The sequence below is a fragment of the Helicoverpa zea genome, chromosome 14 (assembly GCF_022581195.2).
Source record: "Helicoverpa zea isolate HzStark_Cry1AcR chromosome 14, ilHelZeax1.1, whole genome shotgun sequence".
Lineage (NCBI taxonomy): Eukaryota > Metazoa > Arthropoda > Insecta > Lepidoptera > Noctuidae > Helicoverpa > Helicoverpa zea.
This window is the reverse complement of record NC_061465.1, coordinates 5,832,053-5,856,442: the sequence shown is the minus strand read 5'-3', so window position 1 is coordinate 5,856,442 and position 24,390 is coordinate 5,832,053. Positions and strand designations below refer to the sequence as shown.

At 36.1% G+C, this 24,390-nt stretch overlaps 2 protein-coding genes across 2 annotated transcripts in view; both read left to right on the top strand.

Moving 5' to 3' along the window:
* The first annotated feature begins 6,155 nt into the window (after positions 1-6,155).
* Positions 6,156-24,390, top strand: part of LOC124636704 (semaphorin-2A) — a 183,139-nt gene continuing 164,904 nt past the window's right edge. Inside the window, exon 1 of the mRNA XM_047172868.1 lies at positions 6,156-6,194. The gene's annotated coding sequence lies outside the window, so the exon portion shown is untranslated. The remainder of the gene's footprint in view (positions 6,195-24,390) is intronic.
* Positions 23,861-24,313, top strand: LOC124636648. The gene has a single exon (XM_047172809.1). It carries the CDS (start codon positions 23,861-23,863, stop codon positions 24,311-24,313), a length of 453 nt encoding a protein of 150 aa, XP_047028765.1.

Here is a 24,390-nt window from a genome sequence, read left to right as displayed (position 1 = left end):
GCTCCGCGTGTGTACGTGTGTTTTTTTTATTTCCGGAGCTCCGTATGTTTCGGAGTAGCTGTCACACGGCGCCCGGAGCGGGGAGCTATTGTAGATTCTTAAACATATTTTCAGCCCGTACAGGCATATAAATATTTATGAAAACACTGTCCGAATTAAATCCAGTCTCAACGTTTACGTCGCTCCGTATTGTTTTCCTTTTTTCACAGACGTCTGAGCAATAAAACGTTATGTAGTCGTCGACGTTGAATGATTAACTGCTTGTTGGCTTAGGAGGTCCAATGCGCTTGCCATAAAACGACTACCCCTAACTACTCGTAAAACTGAACGGAATTGTTTTTTCAAAATAATCGTTCAAATTGTATGAGATTAGATATTACTTAAGCAACAGATTTATATCGCGCTCGCAAAGCTTAAACGAAGATGGAATTGTTAATTTTGATACAACCTTCATAAACAGCTATTTATCTTGTTTCAAACTTAAATTAAGTCATTGAAACTTAACACAATCTCTTGAGATTTCTAGTATATTTTGTAGGTATATTTTCTAGCTGTTAGGAAAATATGGTCATATAGGCGAAGTTATCCGGATATAAGATATATTAGGTTATCTCATGAGACCGCCGAGATAATGTACCAACGTACTTCAGACGTCGACGGTGTCTAGGGGGAATCAATAATCCCATAACACACTATCCTTCAAAATCCATTTATGAAATATCACATAAACCAGTCCGCAGGCGATTTTATTTATTCGTATTCGAGCGGAGACAGAAAAGATCAAATATCCTTTGTCCTTAGTTCCTTACCCCTCTTTACTTATTCAAACAAAATTACATATGCCTGCTTCTGGATCGCCATTGCCCGAAATTTTACGCGTTGGAGATAGTGTCATGAATATAAATCTATCGTAAAGGACACCGCGGAGAGGTTAGCTCAGTTTACGGCGAAGCTCACTTTGCATTCTTTGTACGCGGACCCTTTATGGCCGCTTTATAGACTTAGGTTCTTTTGCATGAAGCCTCGATGCTCGCAGTTTTCGTCCGCCACCGGTGACCGCTCAAGTCATGAATGTTGAATGTACCATCACTGTTATTGCGACCACAATAGCTATCTATTCTTCTGTCTTGAAGTGCCAAACATTCGGAAAAGAAGTTAACAGCGTTCAAAGATACATTCTTTTAAATAAAAAGTGTTTTTAGAAGGTATTTATTCTACCACTTCGGTGATAAATGACAAAACTGAAAAAGATTATTTTTTACTCAGTAAAATTAAGTTCTTACAAAGATTTTCGCTAAATAAATACGCAGTACTAAAGTGTTTTTGTAGTAACGTTCAAATAGATGTTTTAGCGTCTTCAGGGCTCTCTGCTAACTATTAATCCCATTTTCTTTCACAGAAGATAACGAAACTCATTTAAGATATCTCGCGAACGCCTTTCAGACGTTTTGGGGTGCAGCCCTGTACTGCACAGTGAAGGGAATGGAATTGACTTTTAAAAGATTCTACACAACATTTTGTGAGTCTCTATAAAGCAAGCTATGTATGTATGTATGTACCTATTTCAACATTGTTTAGGTACGTATGATTTTTTTACAAGTTTAATGTTTCTCCGGAAATGGTATTAATGGCTTTTGATATAAGATCAAAAAAATACGCTGTTTATTCGCGTTCTTAGAAACAAAAATTTGGAATAACTCAAGAAGTACTGGGAAGTACGCTTAGAATTTTCATGGAAATCTTTGGAAATATAAGATTTGTGTTTATCTCTATGGCACCGCTATTCTCTAATTCGTATTTCGTCTTAAGAGACCAAAGGTTTCACTTTATGTCTAATAAAATTTTCTTCAAAGTATCCTTAATTGAAAATTCAAATTTATGCATAAGCTCTGATTGTGAGAGTGCCCTGTAGGAAGAGGTACGGTCCAAGACACAACCGTTTAAGAGATTCAAGCCTTTCGAAAGATCTTGGGCTTGTTGGCAAATTACGTTGATGAAAATTACGTCATAGATTAAAACGAACGAATTAATTAATTTTTAATAAATCTTCTTAAATGGTTTTGATGATACTGCTTAATATGGGTTACATAATTAAGTTAAGAAATATAATATTTGACCAAAATTATCAAACCTATTTAAATCTAAAAAATCAATTAAGAAGATAATGAACAAGTTACAGATTCAAGTCATTTACTGACTTAAAATTGCAAAGCCTTTTCGTCTTAAAGTAAAACTTGAAGTTCTTTCGCTTACTTAAGTTATCTATCTTTTGTAAGTCGAGAGAATTCTTCAGTACTGTCTAGTCTTTTGAACATTAACGGATCGTAAAGAGAGTAATAAAGGTAATCGTTGTGTTGTTACAACTTATATTTGTGAGTCGACTTTTATTTTCTTGGAACTGGTGTTGTACTTAGAAAATTTAACGCTTCAAGCTGTGTTATATAACTTAAAGTGTATTTACTGACTAAGTGGTTAAGGTTTATTATGTAAGATTCTCTTGGAAAGCTTAACCTGTAATTTTAAAAACACTTCTGAATACTGATAGTAAAAATTAAATTAAAAACTTTTTAATCTATAGCATTTTTTTTTCTTGAACGTATTTGTATGTCATATCCAGCGAGATAATAATGGTTTTCACAAAATGTACGTATGGGTAAACTATCACTTACAAAATATGCATTAAAAATGAAACCAAAGTGAAGCCCAATTTTATGCCAAAAACAAAGTCCATGCAAGTATAATTGGTATCGTTTGACTTTTGCCACACAGTGTTATATTACAAAAAACGTTGTTCAAAGTTGTGGAACTCTCGCAGCGATGTACAAAGGGTCTTAATTGAATCACAGCGAGCGAACGAGGTGCGCGCAATGGGGCACGAGTAAAACAAATCGCGGCCAAATGATAATTTAGCACAGTTTTGCGCCAAATATCTGTTACAGTGGGGTGCACGGGTGTCGCAATCGGATGCGGAATCTCGCATCGCGCCCTCTTCCGCACATAAATAAAATCGGACGTTTATTTCATAACGTCGGAAGTTTGATAAGGAGTTCGTGTGTTTCCGTGGCACACCGATCTAGGAAGATTTGCAGCTAAGCCCACACACCTGCTGTCTTTGTATTGTGCTCTTAGAAAGAACTCGCAAGAAAAATTGTTAAATGCTTTCTGTAATAGGGATAGTTTTTGTTGTAGTTGGGATTTCAATTGTTTTTTATTTATTTTATCAGTGTAATATTGTGATATTTATTTTAAAACATAATGAGTAGATACTTGCGACACTAACTTTAGGCATAACAACAAGAGCTTTAAAAAGGTTGTCGTTACAGCAAAAGAAGATTCAATTTAAAGCGCAAAAAACCCAGCGATGCGAAATAAATTTAATTCATAGCCACAAAAGGCCTTAAAACACGTTATCATAAGGGAGTATGTGATAGCAATATTATGCGGAATTATCTTCATTAAATATCCGACGTGCCCTTAAACAAATTAATTTACACTGTGAACTCAACGTAAAGTGCTTTTAAAATCTCGGACCACGGCAGGTGTTACGAACATTAGGTAAATTGTTGGCCGTCGCCATAATCTCTTTAGCCTTTAGACTGGTTATTTTTTCTAAACGTCCGTAACAGTTACTTATAAAAGCAGAAATAATTTAATAAAACCGTTATATCTTTCTCGGGTCACGTAAGAGGGCGCTTCGGGGGAAAATTACATTTTGTTTGGCCACGTCCACGACACGCCGCCGACACGGGACAACTCAGTTAACGAGTGTTCAGGATTCTTGGTATACTCTCATATCTGCCATCTCTTCAGATATAACCAGTTTGTGAAATCACATAACACTACTGTAAATAGCTTTCATTATGTTGTTCTTTTTTGTATTTCGTCAGTAATTTCATTTGTATCTTTTGTTTGATTATTGTTGTTGTTCAGAATCTGATGTCTATCTCTATGCGTTACTACATTATTTTATTAGAAGGCAATGTCAAATATCGTTCAAATATATTATTATCACAGAATTACTAGGCAAAGTGTAGGTCTGACAAACAGTAATTTTGATGCTTTTTCAATTTTACTGTGTTACCTTTTTTACATCTACGAAAATAACTTTTCCTTTCTATAAACTGAGCTTATATACCGAAGTTAGTTCCCACATACCTACCTATTTCGTCTGAAACTACATTCACTACAAGACGGCCGAACGCAGCAGTTATATCATCTTACGTGTCCGTGATTGTCGAACATGGCCGCTGCTATAACAATTGCACTCAGATTTCCCAGTAACGATCGGCGAGGTTTGGTTCAACCCCTTTAGCTTTCTCATACATCGCTTACAAAATTAATCTTTTTTTGTCCAGTACCCATATTATTATAGATACTTGACACTAGGGTACGAACAGTTAATGTAATTTCGTCAATGATTCTCAGTGTACCTGTGAACTCGCAATACTCATTGTGTGAAAGAGTCAATGCATTTCCAAAACGAAGTTCATACACATTAATTCCTTGAACGCTGATGACTCCCAAGGGAAACTTTAATAGACCTCCCACTACACTAGTACATAGCTACCATATAAACCAAAGTACAATACAATATAAATAAAAACTTTGCCGTTCCATTACCAAGGGCCGACGGTACCCGCCAACATTATTCCGACATTAGCAAAAGTTCCGGACGTCCGAACACTCCAACTTTCTACACGAGAATAAAATGCCACAACAAAATGTTAATTTCAACCCTACCCGGCGACGAATTAGGTAATTTTGCAACAAAATTCGACGACCCAAGGTTTGTACGTGTTAGGTTTTTTTGACGTATTATGGTTGAAATATTTCAGGTAAAAAAGCCTACAAAGAGTCAATATTAATCTTTATTATCTACCCAAAAAATATGACAAGATAAAATTCTGTCTAGCCAAATTTTTTTACAAGTTTTGCTTTACCAAAAATTATTTGGAAGTAGTTACTGATGATAGTCCTTGTTTATACATATTTTTTTAATCTTCATACCACTGAAATACAGGGAGCAAAATTTAATATCCTATCGAAATTCTCTAGGTTTTCCCCCGACTCGTCATTTCCCCTTGATAATATTACGTGCGAGTACCCACAGACAAGCTCCATGGATGCGAGTCACCTGGGAACACGGGCGATACTCTTCAACGGTGGGACGTTACCCCATCCATCGTCATGTATGAAAACACACTATTTTGTAGACTAACAATGTTATACTGAATACATTATTTTTATTAGTTGTTCAGCGGCTTTTCCCCACTTTAGTGCTGTTTAAAATTCATTTGCCAGTTTACTTTAAACGTGTTCGCGAAATATTAGAGCTTCCATTTTCGTAAGCAGATGATTACCTCACTTATAGTAAAAATTACAACAGCCTGGTTGGTTGGAAGAAATTGTTAAGTTTATGTTTCGTTGAAATTTTATTAAAACGATCGGCCCGATGTTCCAACAGTACTTACCTCATCACATAGTTTATGTGATTTTAAGCTATATAACACACTGATCAATGTTGTTTACTGTGTGATTATTCTTCACGACTGCTATCAAACTCCGGAATGATCGGTGAAAATGCTCTTTTCCGTGCGCTTATATGGGCTCGATAATGTTAGTCTGGTGAGTTTTACAGTAGGCAAGCTACGTTGCGACCGCAAACCAAACATACGAAGTGATAGATGAAATTACCTTTTGATGTGGCTCTTTAAACATAGAACACCTGCACGGGGAAATTATGATCATCGGTTTTGAACATTCGGCGTTGCGTTTTAGTTAATTTTTGTTCGGCGATTATGGTTTACAAAGTACAATATTTTTTGAATTTACAATTGCAATAAAACAGAATGATAAAGAATATTAAAGGAATATAAACTGAATATAAAGACGATAAAGGCTAAACTCAAATGCGTCAGTAAACAAAGAAATTCCGGTAATTGGGGGTTCCCAAATATGGGAAGACAACACGTTAGTCACGTTCGTTACAGTACAAACGCAAGTTGTTCTAAAGAGGGGGAAAGTAATCTTCTATAATGCCTCGTTTTAATTTCCAACCGTAAATAATAATTTGGTCAATTTTCCACAATTTCGGTTGCGTGCACAAAGTTTTTATTACAATTTTATTGTTATTTAGGCGTGTTTGTTCCTTGTTTCAGATTACATCGGAGGTTTTAAAGGAGCCTGGCGCTAATGTGAGTTTCCGAAATTCGCTTTTTGTTTATTATAATAGGTGGCCACAATGTAATTGAATTTCACCGTTTTACTTTTTTCTTAACAAAATGTTAGTAGTAGTAAAGTTACGAGTGCGCTCTTACTGTGTAAATAACAAAGTTCCGTGTCCGGCGCGTCTAACCTCGGGCACAATAATAAAATCCCAAAAGCAGATAGGCTCACGTAATGTGAAACGCAACTAGCGGCCGGCGAACTTTTTAGAGAGGGAAATTTTAGTCAACGGCAAGGCAGGCCAAAACTATGAGCGTTAAGAAACTTTTATGAGCGGGCAAGCCATTTAACCGCGAGTCAAGAGCTAATCCCACTAGCCGGCCGCCGTGAACAATGCACCTGAGACCGAGCTTTTTATTTCTGTTTCACATTTCCACCTAATTTCAGGCCGGTGAGGCTGCCGAGGTGGGCTGAACTTTGTCGGGCGTCATAAATTTATTTAACGGCCCGAAGGCAATAAGAGGCGGAGTGTAAAAAGAAAAATACGATACCAACGTGCCTAGCCGTTATTGCAATTAAACAGAGGAAGTAAATCTTTCAATACGAGCGGCGAGCGTTCGCCTCCCGTTTCCTGCCTTAATTTATCGCTTTGTTTTAGTCACTGGCGCGTCCCATTGACGGATAGCGATGTGTTTGATTAAAAAACGCAAGTTGATCTCACCACCCCTTCTAGTCGGGGCACGGAATACTAATCCGACTAGACTCCGCCGCGGCACTCCAATAAGTGCCTGCACTTGGCGCCGTTTTATTACTACTGCTTACTGACGAAATAAGTAGCGTCGCATGATAATACTAACAGAAAAACTCATTCAGCTTTTAATTCTAAATATATTTTAGAGAATAATTACAATTATTTGGAACTAAATTTTATTTTTCCGTCTATTATGGTTGGTCAAAAAAATAAAAAAAGAGCGAATGGATAAATTAAACTCACACCCTCGCGACTTGTGAAAATAAAATCAAAGAGTAAAATATAACATCTGCGTTGAGCGTATTCAAGCGGGAACGGTTCCGCGCATTATATCGTTGATTTCTTTTACACTTTTTTTTTTCATTTCCTCGAAGAAGTTCCGATAAAAAGCGCCGGATTGGCTCACATCCACGGCTCTATTGCTCTCCACACGTATTTAATTTGTTCACTGTTGATTTATTCCACATCGATCACTTCATTTCTCTTTGACGCAAACGATTTGCTAAACGATTTTGGAAGTAGAAATGATTCGACTGAAAATCAAGATAAATATACTCGGCTTAACGTGCTTGTGTGTTTGCGAACCTACGTTTTGAAAGTGAAAAAATATTTGAGTACAAATGCTAATTCTTTATTTAAATACCCTTACAAGTAGAAACAGTTTTTTCAAGCAAAACTATTATGCGGAAAGAAATTACGCGAGTAATATTTCTGCAAGTAATACTTGTAACGGTCTTAATAGGTTTCGCGTTCAGTTGTTACACCACTTCTAAGGGCTTGTGCGAGTAAATCGCGCAATTTCTGCGGTAATAGGAAAATGAAGGGACGAGTGTTAAATTCAAATTGCTTAATGGTTCGGAAGCAGGCATTTCATTTTCCATTCGAATTGTTACGTAATTTACTGCCGCGTGCGTAAACGACGCGAGTCTCTTCTTTTGTTTGTGAACCCTGGAAATATGAGTTAAAAATATTAAAAGTAGGCTAAAATATTACTGCGACGTCGTCAGCAGATGCCGATAATAATTGGTTTCTGTTGCAGTTGAATTATGAACTAAGTGCACTTTTAGATTTTACCGAATTGGTTTTGAATATCTTTTAGTTTTTAGCGTTACTTACCAACTTTCAGCTAGCCCCTGAATATAAATACTTACATAGTTTGAGTTCCCGAAACAAAGCTCACAAATCACGAGAATCCTATTATGTTTTTGCGTCTTGAAAAGCACTACATTGATCATTACCCTATCAATTACAGCATTTTATCTACCTAAGTAATTTTCAAGCGATACTGTATGATTATATCGTTGTCTACAAAAGTTTGATTTATGTTCAGAAGGGGTCGGAAATGTACAATGTATGGAGTTCAATTACAGCATTAAGAATGTAAGAATAATTACCCGTGCATTGAAAGTCACGACAGCGCGTTCTAAAAATATTTCAATCACGATCATTACGAGGGGTCGTTGATAAACAAAACTATTTCAATTAGCCGATGGTCCGGCGCGACAAAAGTATGGGCAGCACATAATGCGTTCAAATATTCATGCCGTATCGATTTCCCCTCGGCGAGCGATCGACATAATACACCCCAACTAAAGATGGTATCAGACTTCGCCCTTTCAGACAAACATGTATCTATAGCCTTAGAATAAACAATAATTACCACTGAAATATAAAAGCAAATAGTGCGGCCTTTATTTGGTGTACGGAAATTATCCTATTTGAACTTGTATTTGGGCTAATGCTTCCTCTAATGTGTATGTGTTTCATACATAAATCAGGTAAATGATATCAAGTGGAGTATCATTTGTTTCAACTCTGTTCTCCAATTGTTTGCTCGCAGTTCGCCAATTTTCATCCTTATTAGATACTCGACCAATGTGGCCATCTCCGTTTCGTGCTCAATTCCAATCCTTGGCTGCAAATGAGATTTTTTCTCGGAATATGTGTATATTGTGATATCTGTGGTTTGACAACAGTGCTTGTTACCAAAAGTACAGCTATGACAAAACTTTTGCCAATTCATTTTTAGGAAAATGTTTGAAAAAGTTTTTATGGAAAGAAATGATACCAATAGTTAATACTAAAATTGACTGATATTAGTTGAAATTGCTTCTCTAAATTAATACCCATCACTTTTCTTTTTCCTTAGCAAACAGTTCATGTATGGACGTTACCTATTCATATTTACGTGCTCTATTCATTTATTCAAGTGCAGCCACTTAGTATTTACCAGTTGATGGTATGACAACTCCCTAAGGTTAGCAGTTCATACTCCTATTGAATTTTGTCATAAGCCATATTAGTACGGTTACTGAATTTTTAATTAAGTCGCATACGGGTAGGTAAAGCAAAGGGTTAAAATGGAACTGAGTTTGTCAGACTCCCAAAGGGGCAGTTTATGAATGAAATTATTTTAAAATTCCAATTGAATGTCGTAATTAAACTTCTTAATGTGTAGTTAGCTAGTTTTTCGTTGAATAGTGCCATGTTAATGTTTAAATACTTTTTGTCTAATGGGTTTTATGAATATGTGCCTGCCATTTAAGAAATGAAATGGAATATTTGTTCAAGGTTTGAGCACTTTATTTATTTTAATGGATGAATGACCATGTAGTCCTGAAATAACATAGACAATTATATTCAAATTCAGTTGAAGTAGCAAAATATACATTTCAGTTTCATATTGAATTTCGTCCCATTTATGCACGATATAAAAGAATAGGTACTCCACAGTTTTATATGTAAAATATACCCAACATATTATATTTTAAATACCTAAATACGAATACATATTTATAAAATACTGGCACATTTTACAGATAACATCACGTATTATTTTATTAATTGTATATTTAAATCAAAGTCTATATTTGAGTTTATGAAATTTTAATTAAATAAGTAATAAGCATAAATATTAAACATTTAACTGACTCCACGCATGTGTGTAGAAATTGAATTAACTGATGTCAGATAACTTTTACTGGGTAACTTTAATTTTAAATATTCTATTCCTATCTCTGTGCAACTTCATAGGAGCTGTATTAAACTTTTTGTCAAAATTGAATATCATTAAGTATATGTGATAGGATTTAATGTGATTAGGTACGACACACCCGATATATGGCCGTAGCAAGCCTCATTATCAAGTATGTGTCGAACATACCTGCGTACAGCCATTGCCGTTCCTAGGAGCTATTTAAATACACATCGCCCTTAGATATTCCTAGAATACACAACCAAATTCGTATTGCAAACACATTGTAACAGTGATAGTGGAACCAATCAACGTCGAACACTGTCTGATAGTATTATAAACGTGTAAATCACTATAATGTAATGGCGATATCAAATTGGCTGGACTCAATTACGACATCTCTGGCTATTACCGGCTAATATACGGGCGTATTATTGTTGTCTATGTTCTATAGATTGTCTTTGAAGATATTAATGTGATTGAGGATAAGTGGGTCTGTACATGTGTGCAATTGTCTTTTGCGAGATAGCGGAGGTACAAAAGCCTTATCTGAGCAAGCCGCGGCCATTCTCACGTGCTTGAATGAAAACGTAGTGAAAATTATTAAGAAAACTTTTAAGTAGCTATATAGATACTACAAAAACTATTAAGTGTTTTGCAGTAGGTACGTCTCGTTTATGATTCGGTTGCTGTTAGTGACAGCTTTTAATCTTCGTCGACGCTTAGGTTGAGTGAGTCTCAAAATAAGCACTTGATCTGAGGGCACGGCAGTGCCCCAGCCAAGACTCGAGCAAAGCGGGCACGGCCGTACCATCTTTTCTCGAAGCGTTTCGCGGCTATTTCAGTCCCCTGTATCTTCCATGTGAACAAAGCTAGGAGTTTAGGTTTTCGATGACCAAGAGTAAGTATTAGAACAAGCTCAGTCTCAAAATTACAAGACATTTGAATAAATAGTTTACCAGTTATGAGCGATCAAAGTTACACCATTTTGTCACTGACTCACTGACCGATCATCAAAAGTCTAAGGTACTTCTAGCAAACTTAGAACCTTCAAATTTGGCACCAAGGTAGGTTATTAGCTACATATAAAGGGAAAATTATAAAAACTTTAAAACTTAATAAAAAAATAGGAAACAAATTTATATTTGCGGTTTTTCAAGAACATTGTGTATGAATTTTGACTGCATTGATAACTTTGTTATTTATTTATGTACAAAATGTTACTATTTGTTTTATTGTTACGTAGTGGTATATTGTTATTATGTATTAAATATACAACATATGAATAAAAAAGCTAGGTTTAAATGAAATGAATAATGATAAAATCTTTCATATTAATGCAGTGCGATAAACACTGCATGCTCGCTCGATAGATGGCGTTGTCCTGGTCTAAATCGCGCTATGGTTTCGTTACATAGCTTAGTATAAGTAGTACTTAAAAAAAAATCAAATAATTTCATGTGATAGCGTCATCTACCTCTGAAATAAATCTCTTTTATTCTAAAAGCTATTCGATTAAAAAATTCGACAATTTCGAATTTTTTTAGGTTAAAAAAAATATTGTTTACGTGCTACTTTAGGTGTACATATTTAGTTTGTTATATATTTAGTTAGTTGCATGTAAGTTAATTTAATTTGTTATATACTTAGAGAAGAAAGAGACCTACAAAAAATAAATTAGATCCCACCAAAAACATTAAATGTAAAAAAAAGCCAATCCTCTACGCAATTCCTCCACCGTAAAAAGTTTTGAGATCGCATAGAAGCCAAGTCCTGTTCTACTTTATTTGTAATAATAAATCAATATTTTGTGACTATATCAATAGTTTTGTTCACATTACAATAATACTGTCTTGGCCATGAGCACAAGTTAAAAGTCGCTCCTTGAAATAATGTGCGTTGATAATTTCTATATGGACATGATTTTACGATTGGACTGATTATGGACTGATTGGAATTTGAGATCACCATGGACTAAACATGCGCCATAGTACATGTGCAGTTCATTGATGTTGGATGAAACTGACTGTCGGTCATTTAGTAACAATTGAATAAACTAAAAGTATTTAATTCTGTGATATTAAACTTCATGTTTGACTTTCACCTCTCCAAGATATGCTGTATTATATTTGCAGTTTATTGTGCTCATGGCCAAGTCAATATTATTGTAAAGTTAACGAAACTATTGATATAGTCACAAAATATTGATTTATTATTACAAATAAAGTAGAACAGGACTTGGCTTCTATGCGATCTCAAAACTTTTTACGGTGGAGGAATTGCGTAGAGGATTGGCTTTTTTTTACATTTAATGTTTTTGGTGGGATTATACTTTTGGGATTAATAAACTCTAAAGGACTAAAATAGTGTTATTAAATAACTATATATATATTTGCTGGTAAAGGATCAAGAATCAAGAAAAATCTTTAAATAGCATAATGCTCATTTACACTTAATTTAATTACTCTTACCGCAGAACACATATTCAAGGACAGGTTTCGGATCTACAAAAAATATAAATATAGTCATGTAGGTATTATACATGTGGTTGAACTTATAATCTAGCTACAACCCTCAGACAATCCTGAAGCCTGATTCCCTTTGTGAATACCTCACGTAATCTATTATGAATCATTGCAAACTCATTTTCATCATCGCATCGTCATTATTCCAGACTGGTCGTTAAGCTCAGCTTTGCACTTATTACATCTGACGAATTTTTACAAATCATTAAAATAATGTTCAAGCCCAAAAATTTTATTTATATGGATAAGTGTTTATTTTAATGAGATTGATAGAACGACGAATTTAATTTAAAAGGAGAAAATGTGAATCATAAGGTGCGTTTCACAAAATAAATTACAATTATCAGAGACAAAGAACATAAATAGCAGAAAAGGAATTTATAATACCACAAATTAAGGTACTAAGTAATTGGCGGTTCCACCCCACGCGTCCCATCAGAAAATTAATAGGCAAATGGAAAAACATCGGAATACGTCAACGTATTATACGGCAGTAATCATTGTTGATGCATTTTTGTGACAAATCACGAATACGTTTTCATGTTTCATTGTAATTATGCAAATGTCATGATGACGTTCATGTGTGCGTATGCAAATCCATCTAGGAACACAGGTGTCTGTTTATCCATCTGATTTAATAACTGGGCTCATCGAGAATCGAATGAACGGCATTGTATGCGGAATATCAATGCCCTGTTACAACGCATTAGTGGAATAGACAGATAGCAAATAGTACAGGGGGGTACTTGGGTAGGAAAGCTTTGCAGACGTCGCCTCGGGGACTCGATCCCCCCAAAATTAATAATCTTACCAACAACTTCTAATAAAATTTTGTAGATCGATGTCTATGAAATATAGAATATGTATGTAGACGACTTTTGATGATTTACTTATTTCATTCAGATTCTGTTAGAATCATATATTAGACGCAAAGTTACGCGAGTAAACAAATTATTTAATAAAATAACAAATCATTTGTTTTCGATTTTTATTGCCTAAACGAAAGGCACGTTTAGAGTAAAGGTAAATGAATTATATCTGAAGGCATAAAAATGAAATAAACACTCCATAAACGTCCAGACAATGATCAGATTACGAAAAAAGAGTACCCTCAGAAAATACGGGGCAATAGCAACAGAAATCTGTGAAAAATCAACGTCATTTCCTTTCGTATCTGAAGTTCCGTCCTGTCGTCTACATCAAAACTGATAAGAGAAGGGTGAATGCACGAGTGCGTCCAGGTACTTGGGGTACCGCGGGGTGATGCAAGTGAGGGGGGAGGGTGATGAAGTACGGTTCAGGAATACCAACGTGATTAATGGATTCCGCGCGCCACGATAATGATAATGACCCTGTCTGCGACCGCGGACATCATCGGAATCAATGCCGGGAGCAGGTTTTTGCATAGCTGGCGCGCGGTGCGTAGGGTGCCGTACGTTGATTTAAAGCAGGCTTACTTGATTTCTGAAGTGGATTTGCATCAATGAAATTATTTTGTGGTGCGCCAGTGGCTGTTACAATAACGAGTTTATTTCCAGTTTGTATTTTGTACACCTGAATATTGTAATGCGATTACACGAATTCAGGTCAGTTTTCCCAAAACTTGTATGTATTTACAGGTGAGATTGGAAGTGTAAATGCGTGAATCCTGATTTAAAATTATCAATTGGAGCATGAAGAACTATAAAAAAATACAATTTTGATGAAAAGTTTACAGTAAATCGTTCACACATATCCACAAAGACAATAAGAGCTCTAATCGCTTGATGTCCATACGGCAGTTGGCGCTTTTCAGAACACCAACAATGGGTAGGTTCCATTATCGACGCCGCGGCTGAGCGCACCCCTGTCTCTGAAAATAAAACAAATCCTATGCGCAAAATCATTTCGTATTCGTATGGTTCGGTGCACATTCGTGGCTTCACATTGTAGGTATGTAGATTAAATTTTGACAGTCGACTTATCAAAGATAATGCTGCGGTCCAGCCGAGCGGTTTAGTCGGGGGAGATCCTGACGTGGTGACGTCAGTTAGCGCCGGCCCATCGGTGACTGTCAGCTGTTTTCGGTTCATGGCTGTTGTGATCGCAAGTTGAAGGGAACCGATAGATTTCAACTTATGCTTTAATTTTATTAGGTGTATTCATTGCTTGATTTGATAAATTAGTTATTTTGGTCATCATTTAGATGACATGTAGCTGTTTAAAAACGTGTTGTTAACGTTTTCAGTATTATAGTCTAGGTGTGATCATTAGTTAGGTCTAAGCCAATGCTTTCTATCACACATATTACAGCCTTGCAATGTAAATAATCCAAAAGCCTACTATATTATTAAATCCACCAACTTAAATAACTATTCAATAAAAAGTTGCAAACACACTGAGCTCATCGACTGCGCTCATACTCCATAAGTCAGTTACTGAGGTAGGATAAGCCGTGAGTAAATCATTCGGCGATGAATACGAGGTCTGCGCGTTCGCTTGATAACGATTAAATATGGCTCGGCCGCTCATATTGTGTGTACTTAACGCGACCCGGAGTTGTGCGGTGAAAACCTTTAGATTTATGTGTGTCACTTGCCTTAGTGGGAAAATGTTCGATCTGGTATGGATTGTGATCGATAGTTTCGGTATTGCGTATACAAGAGCGAATTGTATTTTTTTCGTGGTGGTATATTTTATATTTATTGGTACTAGATTTCCGCCCGCCGTTTCACCCGCGTCCCGAGATAACTGCTTCCCGTAGCCGCATGGCGACAAAACCTATCCTATGTCCTTCTCCTCTATCTAATTTTCAGCTTAAACAATTCAGCCATTCTTGAGTTATAAAATGTGTAACTACACGACTTTCTTTTATACATATAGATTTTACCTCTACATAAGTACTTCAATTTACTCGATGGGTTCTACATAGACTTGTAGAACCCATCGGTAAGTAGTTAAAAATACCTACATACAAAGAAGTTTTATCATTTAGTAGATAATCAAATAGAATTACCTAACCAAATTCAATTGAAAAGGGTAATATACAAACAAACAGTTTCAAAACAAATTCGAATCAAACAACCGTAACTTTCCTCCACATAATATTATTGTTCTCTGATGACTTTTACCCCAAACAGTAAAAAGTTTTCGGTAAATTATTGCAACACTAGCTATCAGCGCCACGCTATCCATCCGTTTATCCACGATAGTTCAACTTTAGCCGGTGTTGCCAGATATTTATTGTCCTTTTTTAAAATATACTACAGTAGATACAATTTTTGGTGTTTGTACCATATTCTGTATTAATTATTAACAAATAATTATAAATATTTTCATCACACATAACTACCACTTCTTGTGAAGGTATAAATTTCACGGTACCTATTTTTACCCGACTGCCAAAGAAGGAGGGTAATGTTTTTCGAGTGTATGTAAGTATGTAAGTATGTATGTATGTCTGTTCCTTTGTGACCTCCTGTAGCCTAAACGGCTTGATGGATTTTGAAGTATGAGGTATCGTTAGATTTGTCTTGATTACGGGAGTGTCATAGGATACATTTTATCCTAAAAGTCCCACGGGATATTTTTTCTAAATTTCCCTTTAAAAAAATATGTATGCGGTATCATTAGATTCATTTCAATCACGGGAGTAATTAATATAGGATACGTTTTTTCTCAAAATTCCCACGGGAACATGTTAATTCTGCGTCAACGCAAAGCAACTCATGCGTTAGCAAGCAAAAAGCGATTCTTTTGGCGATACAATCACGTCGTCTTGATCAAATGCATGAACGTCGTCTTGATCGTCTTGAACGTCGCATTGGCGGTAAATTTATGTTGCGGAGTAACATCACTCGTAATCTAAAGCCAAATGTCGTCGAAATAATTTAAAATGGTACTTACATATACATAGTCTTCTACATCTACAACATTTTCGTTAAATAAAAACAGCTAAAAAGTTATAAATAAAAGAATTATTATTAAAAAAACAAAATACCCGACTGCACACTAAAAAAAAAAGAGTAAAACAAGCCCCACAATAATATTGATCAATACAACTTTACTGAATATAATTTATAAATATTGATGGAAAGCATCGCAGGCGGGGACCACCTTGACCGCCACCAACGAAAATTCTGCTAAATGGTGCACAACCCAAATGACTATAAATGAGCCTCTGTTGGTCCCCGCCTGCGATGCTTTCCATCAATATTTATAAATTATATTCAGTAAAGTTGTATTGATCAATATTTTTGTGGGGCTTGTTTTACTCTTTTTTTTTTAGTGTGCAGTCGGGTATTTTGTTTTTTTAATAATAATTCTTTTATTCTTTTACTGAACATTCACATTTCCATCTTTTTTTTAATTGGCTTTTGCTGTCTAGCTGCTGGGCAAAGGTCTTCGCCGTACTCGGCCAACCTTTCAATCGGCAAGAAATCCAGCATCTAGGTCTTCTTCGATCTTATTTTTTTTATATTTTGTAATTGTTCAAGAACTTAATTATTCAAGTCCCCCCTAAACCATGACCTTTTTCAAATTACCGTTCGCGGCCAAACTCCCAACATCGGCAGAACTCTGTTTCCCGCCTGGCAACACCGCGTTCAATATCCAAACACGATTAACACAATATAAATGTCGCATTGATAAAACTGCGTATACTAGCGTTAACTGCTAAATAGCGTGTAACTAATGACTGCGTTCCACGTACCCACTGTATCACCGGTTACCGTTTTATTGCATTGTTCATCCGTCGTACGGTAGGTTCGGGATGTTATTGCGATGATTTGGATGGCTTTTGATAATGTTTTTGGTGGTGAAGGAATAAGCCATTAAAATAGGGAGTGTGGACCTCTACATTGATATTAGGTATTGTGATTGTGATCAATCTTAAAATAGTCAAGATAGTTTTTGTTTTCTTCGGCATTTAATACTGTGTGTGGTGCTTGATTCTCCAAAAAATATGCTTACTGTTTTTTCATTAATAGACTAGACTAGAATACTTCTCAAAGTAAAGTAAAAAACTTGTAAGATTAGTTTTCTTCTAAAATAGCGATTTTTCTTTAACTGTATTTTACTGGATCCACTGTATCACCGGTTACCGTTTTATTGCATTGTTCATCCGTCGTACGGTAGGTTCGGGATGTTATTGCGATGATTTGAATGGCTTTTGATAATGTTTTTGGTGGTGATTGGCCCTGTTTGGTGAAGGAATGAGCCATTTAAATAGGGAGTGTGGACGTAAACATTGATATTGTGTATCATGTTTGTGATTAAAATTAAATAGTCGAGATAGCTTTTCGTCGGCAACTACTACTTTAAAATGATTGTCTAAATTGAATATCTTTATGTCTTTGTTTCTTTGTCGTGATAAAACTTGCCTTCTGTATTTTCATTCACAAGCATGGGCTATTTCTCAAAGTGGATAAATAAATTCTGACATGTAAGGTCAGGCTCTTTCCACAAATAACCGCAAATTTACTGGCCAAACTGTCCATCCACCGTATAAATAGGTACTATTACGTGAAGGTAAATATATTTACTTACTTTGCCTAATATTTAACTAACTGATAATATCTTACCTTTAAAAATAACTTACGTAGACTATCAAGGCCAAAAACATCAACCTTTATAAAATAAACTCGATATGAATATAAAAATAATAACGATGTCGACTTATACCTCCAACGTACATAAATACTAATATTGGGTAACGTTCCCAATTTTACCAGAAAATAGGAAAATGTACTGAAGCAAAAATAATAAAGTATACAGATAAGAATCTCCTAGTTCCTTTAAGACGTAGTTTTTCGTCGGTCCATTCAATTTACATATCATACATTATCATCTTTGGTTCCCCTCATATAATTTATTTGTTTTAATAAAATCCTCAGAAATGGGCTAGTTTTGGTAGTGTGCGGTGTCTGCGGTTATGGGCTGTTTACATGCGAGCCCATAGACATAAATAGTGCAGTGTTTTGGCTACACACACATTCAAGACGGCTGGTGTGGACGGAATAGAGATAAGGCTCTATGTCTACGCGGAGGATATGTATGTCCATGCTTGAGGTTTTATTGAAAATTCACTATGAATAAAAAAATGTGTTGGCAATAAGTGCCTTATTGAAAGAAACTGAGTATTCAAATCAAATTAAACCATTTATTTCATTTAAGCCTTTACTAGCACTTATGAACGTCAAAAATTATAAATAAGGTAGTTCTAGTTGACCATTCCAAAAGTAGCTTCCTATGGAGAAGAACGGTGAAGAAACTCCATGGTTACTCTTTTTAAAACATAGGTAATGGGTATTATTTGAAAATATTATTGTTTCCGAGTTCTAAATACACTGGTCACGTTAAAACACATTTTAAAACTATTTTTATGTATTTTGCTGGCTCCGAATACTGCAAGCTTATCACAGTCCAACATCAAACATTCTCTCCCTGCTTGTGCCACACGTAATCCTAATCGCACAAACACAATTATGGTTCGATATCTAAACTATTACGCTTGTCCACCTACACACACACATGCACAACTTCGTTAACTGCATGCAGGTGGTTCCGTACATATATCGATGATTATCAAGGGGTAAACTCAAAGAAATTTTCCGTGCTTGGTAACTATTACCCATGGAAACCGTTCGTTTTCATTATATTGATGCATTTCCAATATAATCGCTGTCTGCATCGTATGCCAAACAATACGTAAAATGAATGTTAAATTTGGAAGTTTTGTCGATATCCTTTTATTTATCAATGTCTAGTGAGGCAGGTTGATTGCCCGACGTAGACTTTAAATAGATACATTTCGATTCGGCTTTTGTTTTGTTATTTTTAAAATGGATATCTAGTTTGTCTGGGTTGTAGAGAACTGTCAAATATTTATGGACAGAGAAATTACGTTTCATCATCATAGTCTTTTTGACTTCAAATTCCGCTTATTTAAAAAAGAAATAGTATAATCTTAATACTACAATCTCGATTGATGGTAGCAGGCTCAACTTTCGGGTCAAATTATGTGGTTCGTAGAAAGGTAAATTCTTATGTACGAAACGTCTAACAATATAGATGCTTCAGTCTTTTATTCTGGCATAATCTTGATTCATGCTCATTCATTTACAAAAACTCTATCTTTTATTCTCACAATTTAATCTGTCTAATAAACAGTCAATATAATAAACAAGTTCTTTTCTATTGTATACATACTATACGTATATGAATGAAACTACCATCGACATTTTCTTAAACACCATCATCTTGCATTTAAAACACTAAATAATGCTCTCCGACAGTTTTAACGCTCACCGTTAAACGACGCAGTTCAGGTTATACTTGGTGTCACTAATCTCATTAGCGAGTGTAGACACAGATGCTCCAGTGTAATCCTGTTGCTCCGAGCAAGGATTTACATAAACAGTTCATGATTTGTGTTCGGTTTTACCCTTTTAATTTTATTTTTTCCTCAAACCATCTCTCGCTCACTAAACTTACAACCTTCTTGCCAAAAGAATTGGGCACATTCTTGCTTGGCATTATTTGATTATTAAATACTTGAACACGTGTAAATGGAAATGGATTAGCTACCTCTAAGGAAAATAAAATTACTAACTGGGGATGATGTAAGCGGCTTCATTATGAGGCACCCTTGTAGCGACGGTTTATTAACCGCATGCTGAGCCTGCAATGCAATGTTAAGTATTAGAACTTCATAACTGGTTTGCATAGAAAAACATAGGGTATGTGCATCGTCAGTGATGGAGTGATGCGTCTGTGGAAAAAGAAGGACCGATGCAAAATGGATTTTAGATTTCAGTGCAGTAAGCGATGGGTTCGCAATCAGGCCGTGCAAGCTCGTGATACTATTTTTTCAATCGGCATAGTTTCTTCTCGTAGTTATCGTACCTTTTTCATCTATCTCAATTTCGAATGTTTGCTTACCTCTGCGTTCAATATTCCAACTAAACAGTGTTCCACCTCTATAGCTAACACTACAAAATCCTAAATCCATTATTGACACCAAAATTCAATTAATTAAATCATCAGCACAATCTCATATCCGAAGGGGGGAACAAATACTGGCAGAAACGCACTAGAAACGGCTAGTTCAGCTCCCAACAGTTGCAAAGCACACAATACGTTCCTGTATCGATAAATTAAATTGCACCAACCGCATACACCATCGTTAATAGGTAAATAATCGAATATATGTATCATAATGTGTTTAGGTAGACGGCTAAATCCCCCTAATAGATCTAATTTTGGGATAGACACGTTAGAACAGACAACATAGCGCTTTGTTTGTAAATTGATTTGATATGCACACAGTTGCATGTTCGAGTTGGATTATTATTGTTGTGATTGCAGTGTATGAATACAGGGCCCGTGTTATTTATGTGTGGTTTGTTATATTAATGTAAACTTAGTTTTGCTGATAGTTGTTTGCCGGTAAACTTGCCTTTCTTAGGTACTTTACTCTGGTAGCGTTAGATCTAATTGAAAGCTGCTTTGTGCTTTGTTCTTTTATCGCCTTTTAACAATGACAATATGAAGATAATGACCTTGACACTGGCCTTGTAAGACCGGCGTGACCTATATTTAAATACGTATTGACAGTCCTTTGCAGAGAGTATAACGAACTATTCCTTTTTATGAGACTGTCTCTGACAATAATAGAATGTGAGTGAATTTCAGTAAAGTTTCTACAACGTCCCATGAGTAATCAGGAATTCACAGTTGTCTCGATCCCTTACAATACAAAAAGAAAACAAGGTCCTTAACATAATACATATTTAAGAACAAACCTGCTAAGATTAAAATATATTTAATTATAGCTGGATTGTTATTTTTAGACTAATGTTTACTTTATATTGTTCGAACTGAAGCAGAAGGCACACAACCGAGAAACTACTCAGTGCATACAAGTAGCCCTCAGTTTACCTACTCATTGGTAAATCCTAACTAAACAAACAGTACTTCAATAATATTTCGAATAAAGCATAAGAGTAGTTGTTAGATCAAATAAAGAAAAGAGCAAACCCCTTAAGTAAATCAACGAACAAGGCAAACATTGGTAGTCGCGAATCGATTGCCGGCCGGTACAACCCCTTATCTCAGCCGTGCGCACGTGTGAACCCCGTTCAATTTTAATTTCATGCTCAAACAATGACGCTATCGAGCCGGCTATTATTTTGTATAGTCGCCAAGGGTTCAGTTCATCTAAATCCGCCAGATAAGCCCTCAGCTCTTTGTCGTCGCCCGGCCTGATAGCTAATTTGGGAGCGAAGCCGTACGTTCGGGACGTCCCGTCTGCTGCAACGACACTTCAGATTCGCCATTAGAATATCGAAACGCTCATTAAAACCGCCTAATTTTATGTAAACTGCTTCCTGTATTCAGTGTTCACACATTTAATTAAATAACCTGGAGCTCCGGTGTTTGCGCAACAACTTCAATATAATTTTCAGTTCAAATGAGATTCCTTCAATTTGCATTCAAATCACGAATACAATCGAGGAGTCATGAATATTGCGATTGAATTTTTTTTGTTGGCCTATCCGAATTCTTTACGCGGGTAAAGGCAGAGTGCCGCTTTCCTCAGCCCTGATTACAACAGTTTTATTTGGACCTAGATTTATTTAGCTTGAATATTAACTCTTATTAATAGCATTAAACTCAATATTTGAATAGCGTATTTACCGTATTATTTGTTATTTATTAATATTATCAAAATAAATGCGATGTACAAACATAATTCGACAGATATCAAAACAAAACCCGTTTTACCTCTATAAATTGAGTTTTAATCTTTGTTTGCAAACAAGGTTATTTTACGGCCAATGTAAACTGAAACTATTTAATAAAACCTAACTATAATCCCTTTTCATACCTAGATAAGGGTACCTCACAATTCAAATCAGAGTACGTGCTTCCCCATCGAGGATGATTTACCAAATTCCCAACTGTGAATCGCATCATCGCAATCCCCCCGCGTCTGTGTTTATCAAAACACTTAACGATTTAATATGTTCGTTGAACCCTACCCTCTAACATTAACGATACATGTGCCTGTATCCACGTAGATTATGAGTGTTAGCCCTTGATGAACATCGCGACTAAGATTCTTATCTCTAGTAATAGGATTAGTTTTGTTACCTATGATCTTTACGTTGACATGAATGGAGACAATCTCTGTATCCATCTTTAAAGTATTGAGCTCAACTTTAATCCCTAGCTTTTCAGTATCTTAGTATTCAGTTGAAACTTTGTCGATACTGATTTGGGGATATGTGTAGCTTTGACAGACGACGGCGACTCGGATTTAGGTGCAGGTTTTCTTGTATCAGATTTATACGCAATCTTTACTCAACTTTCTAGTAGAAAAAAATCTAAAATCTGTACTTATTTAGAATCACCAGCCATGGTTTGTATTTCTTTTCTATCCGTTTTTTTGGGAGATATCACTTTAACAAGATCAGCATACTTAAATTATGAACATACAGTATCAAAAGAAAATGTACTTTCTGACTAGTTTACATTTGCTTAGAAATTCTAGGTCGAAGCCACCGGCAACTTTATCCGGCGGGACCTTGAAAATAGCTTCCACTTTTTACCTGACCCACTTTAGTTTCAACAGAAAGAAACATAGTGAAAAAACTCAAATAAAGACGTCTTTGTCCGGACTTTGAATCATGAAAGGGAAAACAATAAAGCTCCTTTTTAACCGACTTCCCAAGAAATAGGAGGACATTTATGCTTTTTGACCTTAAGTATCTTAATTAACACTTAAAAATATTCTTTTTAGTTACACAGTTCCAGTAGAATGAAGCAAGTTTACATTGTGGAAATCAATAAGAAATAAAAATTCTATCATTAATATTAATGCCTGCAGATATGATGAAAACAGTGGTGGTTCCCATAATTAAGAATAAAACTGGGGATATCTCTGATCCTTCTAACTATAGACCTATATCGCTTGCCACCGTAGTGGCTAAAGTATTGGACAGTCTGCTTGACCAAGAACTAGACAAGATCCTACATTTAGCAGATGCACAGTTTGGGTTTAGACCCAATTTATCTACAGAAAGTGCAATTCTTAGCCTCAAGCAGACTGTCCAATATTACACAGACAGAAGTACCCCCATATATGCCTGTTTCCTCGACCTTTCCAGGGCTTTTGACCTTGTGGCCTATGATGTCTTATGGGAGAGGTTGAAGGAAGCAGGTTTTCCGCGTGATCTTTTAAACGTCTTTCGTTATTGGTATAATAACCAGCTGAATTTTGTTCGTTGGGGTGATACTCTGTCTGAGGCGTACAGGTTGGAGTGTGGAGTGAGATAGGGTGGGTTATCTTCGCCAAAGCTCTTCAACCTGTATATAAATGGGCTGATTGCTGAGCTTAGCAGTATGCGTGTCGGATGCTGGATTGACAATGTGTGCGTTAACAATCTTAGTTACGCAGACGACATGGTACTGCTGGGCCCAACAGCTGGCGCAGTCAGGAAGCTGTTATGTGTGTGTGAGCGATATGCCAATAGTCTGGGCCTCGTGTACAATGTGAAAAAAAGTGTATACTTGGTTTTTGAGACGGCAGATGGGAAGGTGCCGCAAAATCCGGTCTTAACTTTAAATGGATTACCGTTAGCCAGGGTACATACATTTAAATACCTGGGACACTTCCTTACCTCGGATCTCAGAGACGAAGTAGATATTGACAGGGAACGCAGGGCGTTGGCGGTACGTGGCAACATGTTGATTCACAGGTTCGCTCGTTGTAGTAAGGAGGTTAAAATTACACTATTTAAATCTTACTGCCAATCCTTCTACACGAGCAGCCTGTGGATGAGACATACTAAACGATCGCTTGACGCCCTGCGTGTGCAGTATAATAACTGTTTCAGGATGTTGTTGGGACTGTAGTGCGTCAGGTATGTTTGCCTCTACGCATACTGACGATTTTCACGCGATAATGAGAAAGAAGATCTATTCCACACTGT

What these genes read in the sequence shown, in the direction of transcription:
- LOC124636648 (XM_047172809.1), top strand. Translation starts at nt 23,861, where the DNA reads ATGGTACTGCTGGGCCCAACAGCTGGCGCAGTCAGGAAGCTGTTATGT.